The following is an 11,509-nucleotide window of genomic DNA, read 5'->3' on the forward strand; positions in this document are numbered from 1 at the left end:
CCCCGCGGCCCCTGCAACATGACCTTGGTCAATGCCCTTCTTTCTCTGCCTCAGTTTCCCCACCCTGGAGCCTCTCCTGGCGCCAGCACCGTGTGATTCCCCTTGAGGACCCACGTGCCCCGGAGCCAACCTCACCTCGCCTTCACGTCTCTGTGCCTCAGCTCCCTGCTCTCTGCCGGCGGGAGGTGGGGCCGGGCCAAGGGGCAGGCGGGAAGGGCCCCACCCCCACCGTGGTCCTGGCGGCTGCGGCTGGAGGCAGAGGCGGGGTGGTCCTCTGCAGGGGACAGGGGAGGCCGGGGCGAAGGGAGAAAGAGCCCCGCGAGGCTGAGGGCGGCCGCGCAGGGGCCGGCGGCGGGAAGGGGGCGGGGTGGGGGGGGCGCGGAGGGGGCGGGCGGGCGGCGGGCGGGGGACGCGGGGACCGCAGCCGGCGCGGCACAGAGCGAGCGGGCGGGCGGACGAACCGGAGAGGCGGCCAGAGCCGGAGCGGCGGGCCGAGCGGCCGCGCCGGCGAGCGGACTAGCGGGCAGCGAGCAGCGCGGAGCGCGCGGGGCACCGAGGAGCGGGCGCGGTGGGCACAGCGCGCGGCGGCCCGTGCGGTGCCGCCCCCGCCGTTCCTGCGGGGCCCCGGCCGGGAGCCCAACCAAGGAGGGGGCGGCATGGACCGGTGGCCCGGGACGTGGGGGCACTAGGCCCCCGGAGGGGCGCCCCCCGCCTCACCGCTGCTGCCGCCGCCGGGCCGCCCTCCGCAGTCGCGCGCCCCGCCCGCTCCAGCCGCCCCCGGGGCCACCACCGGCCCATGAGCCCCGACCTCAAAGTTTGCGGCGGGCGGGCGGGCGCGGAGCCTCCAAGATGCCGTTCCACCCGGTGACGGCGGCGTTGATGTACCGGGGCATCTACACCGTGCCCAACCTGCTGTCGGAGCAGCGCCCGGTGGACATCCCCGAGGACGAGCTGGAGGGTGAGTGCAGGCCGGGACCCCCGCCCGCTCGCCCTCCTACCTGTGCGCCCAGGTGAAGCGCGGGCCGGGGACGCGGGGGGCGAGGGGCTGTCCGTGGGTGCCGGCGGCCAGGGACGCTCCAGCGAGCAGCTGCGCGGGGAGACAGGACCCGCTCGAGCCCCTGGGCGCAGCGGTGGGGGTCGCCAAGGCGCCCGGACAGCTCAGCCCGTGCCCGCGTGGTCCCCCGCGCTGCGGAAACTTGCCGGGCCCCGCAGCGGGGTCACGGGGCCGCGCAGTCCGCGGTGACGGTGCGGCAACGCGGCGGGTTGGGGTGGGGGTCCGAGCTGCGCCCTCCGCGCCGGCCGGACAGGAGCACCCACCTCCGTACCCCCTCCGCGGCGCCCGCCCGCAGCTCAGCTCTGGGATTGACATTCCGCTCGTGTCGCTTTTCAAATCCAACCCGCTCCGGCAGCCAGAGAAGGGGAGAGGGCGACTGCCCTGCTCCTGCCGGCTGCCGGGCTGCCCCCAGCCCCTTCCGCGCTCGGAGCCCCTTCCCCACAGCCCTGCGGGGACCCCCGGCCCAGAGTGCTGGGAAGGCGGCCCAGGAGGCGGTGGCGACAACAAGTGGCCAGACTGGGCAGCTTGGTCACGACAACCAAGCCTGGAAAGGAGAGACGGGGAGGCCGGGACCCAAATCTGTACCCCACAGAGTCTCTCCGCCTCTGGACATGAATGGGGACTTCAGGCAGCTGGGCTGAGCAGATCTAAGCATAAGGCAGGGGTTTGGGGTCTCTGGATGGAAGATTCTGGGGAGCAGTGAGCCCCCTGGGGCCTGCGGGCTCTTTCCTGCTGGGCTGGGAGCAGGTGTTACGATTTCCCCTCCTCCAGGCTTCCTAAGGCCCCACAGGGAGTGGAGTGGGGCTCCAGGCTGAGGGGAGTCTCGGCCCTGTGGGATCTGCTCGTCTGCTGTTGGGAGCAGGGCTGAGGTTGCCCGGAGGCTGGGCCTCTCTTCTGCTATCTTGGGTCCTGGGTCTCTGAGATCTGGGGCTCATCAGAGTGGGGTGGGGGGGTGCCGCTGGGATCCCAGGGAGCACAAGGGGAGGCACGGGGAGAGATCCCCCCCTCGTTCCTAAGCCCTGGAAGGGGCAGATCTTGGGCCAGTCAGGCTGGGTTGGGGGAAGATCAGAAGGGAGCCGGCAGTGCCTTCCTGCCACTGCACCACAGACCACGAGCCACCTACTCCTCCCCAAGTCTCCCAAAAGCCGGAGGCAAGGAGAGCCATGGAGATGGGTCTGGCGTCTGATGTGGGCAGGACCGATGGACGGGTGGCACTGCTGGATCTTTGGCCTTGAACCCCACAAGCCCAAATCCCTGCGCAGTCTGGGCCGAAGCCCAGGAGCCAGAGTCTCACCCAGGACCTGGGAAGAGGAGGGGGTATGAGGAGGGGCAGGAGGGAAGCGGATGGAGCACAGGCTGTCTCTTCCTCACCACTGCCTCCTCCTGCCCTGGGCTGCCCAGCCCCACACCTCCTGCCACTGTGCCCTCCTTGGGCCCACATCCATCCCTTCCTCTTGGCCACTTGTGCAGGGGGTCGGCATCGTCCTCCCACACCCTGGGCAGCTTCCGCCTCATCCCCTCCCCTTGTGCTTAGCACCCCACCACGGGCCTAGCAGCACCGCAATGGACCTCACTGGGTCCCTTCTCTCTGGATCTTGCAGGCCTGGGGTGCAGACTGAAGAAGGGGAGAAGCTGAAAAGGAGCTGGGACGCAGGGGTGGGCAGGGCATGGGGCAGGCAGTGCGGGGGCAAGGAGGCGGCAGGCTCCCCATGGGCCGCGAGGCAGACACGCTGGCAGAAGCCCAGAAGTGTTAGTCACCAGCCACACGAAACGCACTGCCCGCTTCCCTCCTGTCCCCTTCTCCTGGGCCCTGAGGATGAGCGGGCCCCTGGCACAGGGGGCATCTGAAGGGCAGGGCCATCCAGGGATGGGCAGGTGGGAGTTGTGGAGCAAGCAGAGACCTGGGCAGCCCTGCCCATCTCACAGCCCACAAGCAACTACGGATGAGGGCAAGAAGCCTCCATGACTGACCCGCTTCCTGGCTGTGCGCACCCTGAAAGCCCTCCTCCTGGAAGACCAAACTCCTGCAGGCCCCACTAGTCCTTGAATCCCAGGGCTGGGTGAAAGGGTGACCATGCCTGGCACAGATCCCCTGCTTTGCCCCTTTGTCCCCCTCCCCAGTGCCCTACATTAGTATTCCTGCCCCTGAGCAGTCTGGGTAAGACCCAGGCCCTTTGCTGGGAGGACACCCACCCACTGGTGGGGAGCCACATGTGCCAAGAAGAGGGAGCCTGGCAGCTTGGGATGAAATGCTGCCGACAGTACGTGCCGCAGAAATCCAGGGGGCGGTTAGTCCCGGGGGGAGGAGGACCAGGAGGGGAGGTGGAGAGTGCAGGGTTTCCCAGCCACATAGCACTGGGTTCGAGTTTGTGCACTCTCAACTCATGGAGTGACCTTGGGCAACCACTTGTCCCTCTTGCCTTGCTTTCTCCATCTGTACAAGGAGGTTGGCATTGCTCTTCCCCAAGGCTGCTGGTGACAGAGATGCAGTGGAAGGGCTCAGCCTGGGCCTGGCCTGCAGTGGGGGCCTGGGACGGATGCAGCAGCCTTTGCTGGGAGGCAGCTGGGCCAAGCGGGGGTAGAAGCCCGGAGAGCGGAGGCATCGGTGAAGGCTCCTGAGGCAGGGACGTGAGGTGTGCAGGGGCTCAGCCAGAAAGTCAGGGAGGGGAGGGGCTGTGTGGAAGAGGCCACTGGATGTGTGGCAAAGGCCCCTGGGGACCTGTGGCCGTGGGGAGCCCTGGATGTCAGTTGGCAGGGTAGCCATGGCTGGGCAGAGCTGGCCTGGAGCCTGCCTGGCCTCCGTGAGGGGGAGGCCCAGGCTTTTCCAGTTTCTCCCTGTGCCCCTACCCAACAGACACACACAGCCAGGACCCCCGGCCCGCAGCAGCACTGAGCCTGGCCTTGCCATGGGGACGGGGAGCATCTCTGGCTGGAGAGCGGAGGGAGGAGACAGACAGGCAGGCAGACAGTGACCATGGCAGGCTTCTGGGGTCGGTGCTTGGCCTGCTCAGTCGGACAGTGGAACTTGCTTTGAGAGTGGCGAGATGGGGGCAGGGGAGCCCCCTGTCCTGCCCCTCTTCCCTGCAAGCCCAGCAGCCACCTCAAGCAGGCCAGGAACTCAGGCAGGCCAAAGTGGTGGGGCGCAGGGCCAATGCCACGGATGGCAGCTGCGCTGCAGAGGACAGACGGTCCCCACCACCTGAGTGGACTCCAGCCTCTGCACCCCCTCTCTGGACTCCAACCTCCTGACAGAGCGCTGGAGGCCCCTGGTGCCTGCAGGGGACTCAGGTCCTGACACAGCTGCATGGGCTGGGAGGGGACTGGGGTGTCAGGTGGGATGCCGCAGGTAGGAGAGTGTCGGCCTGGAAACCCAGTGCCCTGCCAGCCCTTTCCTAGGCCAGGCGTCCCATGCCAAGACAAGGCAAGACAAGGCACGGCACAGCAGGCTGCCCAAGGAGGGCCATGGGGCAGGGATGGAGCAAGGCTTTTGGAGCCAGGCTGTCGCCCAGCTGGGATGTGCCGATGGTGGCAGCAGTGACAGGGAAGTCGTGACGCCCACCCCTCTCAGGGAGCCCTGCTGAGGGCGTCACGTTCTCATCTCACAGCTGAGGCTCTCAGGGCTCAGAGAGGGAAGGCCTTGCCCAGGTCACTCAGCTGCTGAGTAGCAGAGCCCGACTCTGCGCCCGGTCCCCTTCCCGGCACCAGCCAACAGGAAGCCAGCCTGGTTTCCTGGGCATGCTCGGTCCCTTCTCCCTTCTCCCTCCCACTCTGCCGTCTGGGGCCCTCAGGTTTACAGCATCGCGCTCTGAGCCAGGCCCAGCTCAGTGAGTACTTACACACTTGATTTTCCTACTTAGTCACCCCCACAGCCCTCTTGAACAGGTGAGCAAACACCAGGTCACCCAGCCAGGATGTGGGGGAGCTGAGATTTGAACCTGGGCCTGTGTGACTTCTCTGGCTGAGCAGGTGATCCTTGAACTTGGCCTCAGGAGTCGCCGCCCCTGCGGCAGGGCTCCCAACACGCGCAAAGGCACAGAAGCAAGACCGGGGTGTGAGCTGGGTGTGCAGGAAGGGGTGGCTGAAGGGACATGCGGGCCTGGAGGTGGCAGTCTTCGGGTTTATCTAGTGGTCTTGGGAGGTTAGTTCCGCCTGACAAATGGCCATGGGGCCCATGGGCTGCCTCCGTGTTCGTTGCCTGACACATACCCTGCCCTCCACTTGTCCGGTGCGGCCCAGTGTCTCCTCGGGGCTTCCAGAAGGGGGTCAGGGGCTCCAATGGAAGCAGCTCTGGGCTGTGAAAGCCATACCCAGGCCTGCCAGGGTGGGGAAACAGTTTGGACCCCAGCTCATTGTAGGGGAGGGTGGGGCCAGTGCCCACTGCTGCCCTACTGTGTGTTCAGGGTTTTGCCGTCCAACCGTGAGACTTCCCAAATGGGCCTCTACAGAGGCAGAAACTAAGGACCCAGAAAGATGGGGTGCCTGAGCCTGGGTCCTTCCTTCCAAACCAGTCCCTGACCCAAAGGTCTGAGGATGGTCCCCTCAACCCTGCCCTTGATTCCCCTCTTCTGTGCTTACCAAAAGGGTGGGTGGGAGTGGGGTCCTTGGGGGCTGGGCAAGTGGACAAGTGGTGTCCTCAGCTTCTTTTTATGCTTCTTGCCTGCTTGGGGGGTGTAAAGCAAATGCTTACCCTTACTTGGGTTGTTTGTAAACCAAGAGTAAATGGCTCTATGATTTTTCTTATTTGTGGAATCTAAAAACAAAGAAAAACAGAATGATCAAAACAGCAGTAGACTCATACACACTGAGAAATGACTAGTGGTTACTAAGTGGGAGGGCTTGGGGTGGGTTGGGGGGAAGGCAAGGGAGATAAAAGGGAACAAAAATTCTCAATCATAATGTAACTTGGTCATGGGGATAGCAGTGCAGCATGGAGAATATAGCCAATGATTCTGTAACATTTTTCTATGTTGATAGATAGTAACCGCACTAGAGGGGGCAAGGATTTAATAATATGGGTAATTGTTGAACCACTGTTGAGCAATACAAGATTGTTTGAAAACCAATATAAGATTGTATATCAACTACACTTCAGTTAAAAAAAAGCTTTGAGGAAAAACAAACAAACAGGGTAAATGGGCTGAACGATGGCCTCACATCAAGTGTCTATGAACTTTTGCTGAGCTCCTTTCTCTGTATGTTCCAGGTCGGTAGGTCCCCAAATCAGTCATTCATTCATTTCATCATTTATTCAGCAAATGGTTATGCTTGAAAGACAGGCGTTGTTCTAAGTAAAGGGACCTAGCCCCGAGCAGGACCGACCTGGTCTCTGCTCTCGCGGAACTCCTAGTTCACAGGCCCGTGCGGTCAGTGCAAGGATGGGGCAAGAGCTGTGGGAGCCCGAGGAAGGCCACGGGCAGCTAGTGGGCAGGGTGGACCTCAGGGAGGCGGTGCGGTCCATGCTGGCAGGCAGTGCTGTCCCTGCTGGGATGCATTCGAGCTCGCCATGGTGAGCGGAAGAGCATTCCAGACAAATGTGCATGTTCACAGGCCTGGCTGCTGCCCATCAGGACTGAAAGGGCTCCTAGGGCTGGAATTTGGGCCATCTGAGGTGGACAGAGCCTTCAGATGGGTCAGGAGGGCAACAGTGCTGCCCAGAGACCTAAGTGTGTGTGTGGTGCAGGGAGAGGGCAGAGGATGTGCCTGCTTGCATGACCCTGTGCCTTCATCTCAACCCAGAGATTCCCAAGCAACTGAACTCTCTCAGCAGCCTCTGTGACCCCTGGGCTTCTGCTTACATTCTTCTGGTGATGGGGAGCTCATCACTTTATCAGCAGCCGAGGAAAACTTTACATGGGAGTTGGCTTGGAGTTTCCAGATTCCAGTGTTTACAGAAACCTCTGGGCTTGGCCCAGGTCTCCCATCCTACTGCTCTCCTGACCATGGGGCCACTGCGTAGGAGACCATCTGCTAAGGCCCTACCCAGGAGGGTTGGGAGTAGCCCAGTGTCAGGGGTCTAGGGGTACAGGCAGCTCAGCTATGGCCCACTGTTTCTATCTTGGCCTGCATGTCAACTGGTCTCACCTCCAGGCCTTGGGTAAAGACACCAGGTAGGAAGAGCCTGATGCAGGTTGGGGCCTCAGCCCAAGCCACCTTGCTGTGTGGCCTGGGATACCCAGCCACCCTCTCTGGGCCACAGCCCCTGTCTGTGTTGGCACCAGTGGGATCAGGGAGTGACCCCATGGTGCAGGATCCCACAATCAGTTTCAGAGATACAGAGACCCCTAAGGCCAGGTCCCAACCAGAAAGAGCCTGGACCCTGCACTGATCCAGGCTGGCTATCTCGCCTCTCTGCCTCAGTTTCTAGGACTGCAGCACAGAGCATCTCTCCTCTCTTCCAAATACACATGCACACACAGAGGTAGGATTCTCTCTCACTGCTAGAGTCCCACCCAGGGGAATAGCTTTGGGAAAGACCAGGAGGCTGGCAGGTAAACTGGAAAAGGAGACCCCCAGTGGCTGGAGCAGAGGGTATGAGTGGATGGAGGTTCCCTCCTCACCAAAGGAAATGTTCTTGGGATTTCGTCTTGGCCTGAGTAACAATGAAGGGACAGCAGGCAGAGAAACAGGTAGAGCAAAGGTGAGCAGGGAGAGAATAGGACCCCTTAGCAGTTCCTGGACATCGTGGTTAAAACCCTTGAGTCCCCATATCATTACTGCCCGCGTTACAGGGGATAAAGCCGAGGCTGGCCCAAGGTCACTCACTGGACTGCTCATTCCCTGGCTTCCAGCCCAGGGCATTGCTCCCTGTCCAACTCACCCAGGTCCTCAGGCCTCCGTCTTCCTCTCTGATCCACTGGGGGGACCCCCATACCTGAGCTGGCTGGGCTTGCTAGCACCCCTCCATCCAGCCTCTGTCTTCCTCCAAACCATGGGCTCTGGGAGGCAGTCTGTGCAGGTCTATCTGCCCACTGGCCTGGAGCTGCAGCTGCCGCATGCGGCCACCATCAGTGAGTGTTGGCCGGTGCTACCGGGCTGAGCTCTTGGTGGGAATGTGTGATGGCATGGGGGGGTGGGAAGGAGTGGGGTGTGGGCAGGAAAGTCTTTGGCAGCTCGCAGAGGTGACCATGGCCCTGGGGAGCCGGTCTCCCCCCTGCACTCACGGTGCCCACCACACACGGTCGTTGAGAGGCTCCGGGAGGTAGCACGCCGAGACCAAGACCCTGAAGACGGTCTCATTGCTGCCTCGGCCTCGCTTTGCTGCCCAGTCAGTGGCCCTGGGCTCTGGGAACCTGCCAATGTCTCTGACCAGAGCTGTAGGCCCCCGAGGGGACTCTCAATGCTGTGCTCAGGCTGCAGGTTCAGGGATCCTGGAAGTTCAGGAAGGTGGGTGTTGGGAACAGGGGTGAGGTCCCAACCTCTTCTGCTTCCTGCACAGAGATCCGTGAGGCCTTCAAAGTCTTCGACCGTGACGGCAATGGCTTCATCTCCAAGCAGGAGCTGGGCACGGCCATGCGCTCCTTGGGCTACATGCCCAACGAGGTGGAGCTGGAGGTTATCATCCAGCGGCTGGACATGGACGGTGAGCGCCACCCCATCGCCTTGTCACCCCTTCCCTTGGGGGGCTCGGGCTGGGGCCTGAGCCCCTGAAAAGGAGCCTGTCCCGGGTCTCTCACCCCCAGCCACCCCCAGTCCATGGCAGTTTGCAGCCATGTCTGGCCCCATTTCTCAGCCTAGAGAATTGAGGCCGGAGAGTATGACAACCCCAGCCACACCCAGAAGTCATGGACTCTTCCCCTCTTGCTCTGTATATTGAGAAAATTTTAAAGTACAATTAGAAAGGATATATATTGAATACCCCGGGTCCCATCACCCAAAATAAAAAAATCATTGGTTGAGCTGTATTCGCCACCTGGCATTTTATTAAGGAAAACCCCACAAGGCCCAGTAATGTCCAGTGCCATCCTCTCGTCCTACTGGCCTCCTCCCCAGCCTCCTCTCGCCCAGAGAGCTGGTGGCAGCCTGGGCAGCTTGGCCCCACTGTTGAGCTCCGTTTCCTGTCCTTGTGGCGGGGAGAATGTCTGGCCCCCCACCCACCCATGGGTGCTGGGAAGCCTGGGGGCTTCTGAAATGGGATGGTCCTCCACATGCTTGGGGGCCACCTGCTGCACCCTACCCCCACTGCCGCACCTGGTGGCTTCCGCATCGGCCAAGAGGCTGGCACACTCTGGTGACTCAAGGTTCAGAGAAGGAGGGGAGTGCCTGAGGCCCACAGTGGCCCAGGACCCAGCCCAGCTGCAGGCTGATTCGCTGATTAGACCTGTGCCTGCTCCAGGTGATGGCCAAGTGGACTTTGAGGAGTTTGTGACCCTCCTGGGACCCAAGCTTTCCACTTCAGGAATTCCAGAGAAGTTCCACGGCACTGACTTTGACACCGTCTTCTGGAAGGTATGCCCGGGCTGGTCTGGGACCTAGGGCTGTGCACACTGTGAAGGGCTGTATGATGCCAGTGAATGGCCAGGCCTACTCTGTAAAGGGGGATGCCCATTCTAGGCTTCTGTCTGCTGGACATCTTGCCTCCCAGAGGGCAGTGGGCTCTGTAGGGGAGGCTGGTGTTGGCTGACTCGAGGAAAGGAATGAGTGGTTTCCAGCCCTGCAGAATCTGGAACCCTGTCACTGGGCTTGTGTGGCTGCAGGGTACTGGGTGGGGATGGTGGCAGTGGTGGTGGCCAGAGCATTGTGTCTCCCCCACCACTCAAGTGTGACATGCAGAAGCTGACTGTGGACGAGCTGAAACGGCTGCTCTATGACACCTTCTGCGAACACCTGTCCATGAAGGACATTGAAAACATCATCATGACAGAAGAGGAGAGCCACCTGGGCACGGCCGAGGAGTGCCCCGTGGACGTGGAGAGTGAGTCGCACCTGGGATCCCTCAGGCGGGGCCAACTGCTTGAGGGGGAGGAGGCAGGGGCTTGCAGAGGGGGCTGGGGGCTTCCTTGCCTGCCCCAAGCTTGTGCACCCCTCGGGACAAGTCCACGTGCGGAAATGCAGGTGGCTCCTGATTCCGATGCTTTGCTGTCCCCTTCTGTCTCTCTCTGGTGCTCCCTGGCGGGCGGCCACAGCTTGTTCCAACCAGCAGATTCGCCAGACATGTGTGCGCAAGAGTCTGATCTGCGCCTTCGCCATCGCCTTCATCATTAGCGTCATGCTCATCGCAGCCAACCAGGTGCTGCGCAGCGGCATGAAATAGGTGCCGCCTGGTGCACGCGGGTGCACAGGGCCCACTCCATACCCACCACCGCCTGCAGTCCTCTCCCTTGGCTGCCTCCCCGGGCCACCACTGCGTGTACTTCAGGGTCTGGACACCCAGCAACTGCACCACAACTGCCCCCTAGGACTAGCACGGAGCCGTGGCCTGGCTGTGGAGGGGCTGATGGTGGCCCTGCCCGCACCCTGCCCGCACCCTGCCCGCGCCCCACTGGCCTGTATGTAGCACTAACTCTTCCTGCTGCTCAGAGCCCCTGGGAAACTGGGGATGGATTTGCACCGGGCCCAGTAGCTGCTGTGGTCTCTAAGGCAGGAGGGGCAACCTGTGCTCAAGGCCACACGGCCAGCCCGAGCCTGGTCCCTGAGGTTTCCCAGGCCATGACTGAATGTGGGACCTGGGGGCAGAAGACCTCCTCCTGGGTGGGTGAGGCTGGGATCTCCTGGGCCCTATGCCTGGTATGACCTGAGGGCAACCCTGGCTTTCTGCAGGGTCCCTTTCGCTAAACGTCCTTAGACTCAAACCCAGCTCTCCTCCATGTACCCACTGGGGGCAGAGAATTTGCCCATTTCACAGATGAGGAGCTTGAGACTCAGAAGGCCCCCAGATTTGGCCTCAGCAACCCCTTCAACAGGGATTCTTGGTGAGGGCAGAAGTTCATGCGGGAGGGTGCATCTGAGGTGGTCCTGCAGTACCGCACCCGCTGGGCCCCGCCACCAGAGGCCCATGGCCCAAGGGCCACCCTGCCCACCGCCACCCCAGCACAGGATCTAGAACTGGAGTGTAGCCGAGGAAGGAAGCAGAGCTGGGGCCTGCACTGCCTGTGGGGTCTCCCCGCTGCCAGGGGCCTCCTTGAGGGCAGAAGCCTTGAGGGGTTCTCCGTGCCACCCTGGGCTGAGGGGCTGGCCCAGCCCAGAGCTGTGTGTGCCAGGAAGTGCAGCCAGGCCACCTCCCAAGTGCAAGGCCCATCCTTCTTGGCACGCCTACTTCCCTACACTGTTCAGGCTGCGGACCCAGCCCCGACCCCTGCCCCAGTTGTGCCCTCTCGCGTTCAGGCACCAGCTCAGCACGGCAGGTGCGGGAGCTGGGACGGCAGACCGCGTCAGGCTCCTCTCGCCACATCTGGAGCCACTTCTGGCTGGGGTGGCGGTCACAGCCATGCTGGTGTACCGTCTGCCGGCCGGGCTTCT

At 62.4% G+C, this 11,509-nt stretch overlaps 1 protein-coding gene across 1 annotated transcript; it reads left to right on the top strand.

The window, feature by feature from the left end:
- Positions 1 to 441: 441 nt before the first annotated feature.
- CABP7 (calcium binding protein 7) lies at positions 442 to 10,304 on the top strand. The gene is made up of 5 exons (XM_073223397.1): positions 442 to 958; positions 8,490 to 8,633; positions 9,387 to 9,499; positions 9,812 to 9,965; positions 10,177 to 10,304. Exons 1-5 carry the CDS (start codon positions 850 to 852, stop codon positions 10,302 to 10,304), a joined length of 648 nt encoding a protein of 215 aa, XP_073079498.1. The 5' UTR covers positions 442 to 849.
- Positions 10,305 to 11,509: the final 1,205 nt, after the last annotated feature.

The sequence above is a fragment of the Manis javanica genome, chromosome 15, assembly GCF_040802235.1.
Source record: "Manis javanica isolate MJ-LG chromosome 15, MJ_LKY, whole genome shotgun sequence".
NCBI classification, from domain to species: Eukaryota; Metazoa; Chordata; class Mammalia; order Pholidota; family Manidae; genus Manis; species Manis javanica.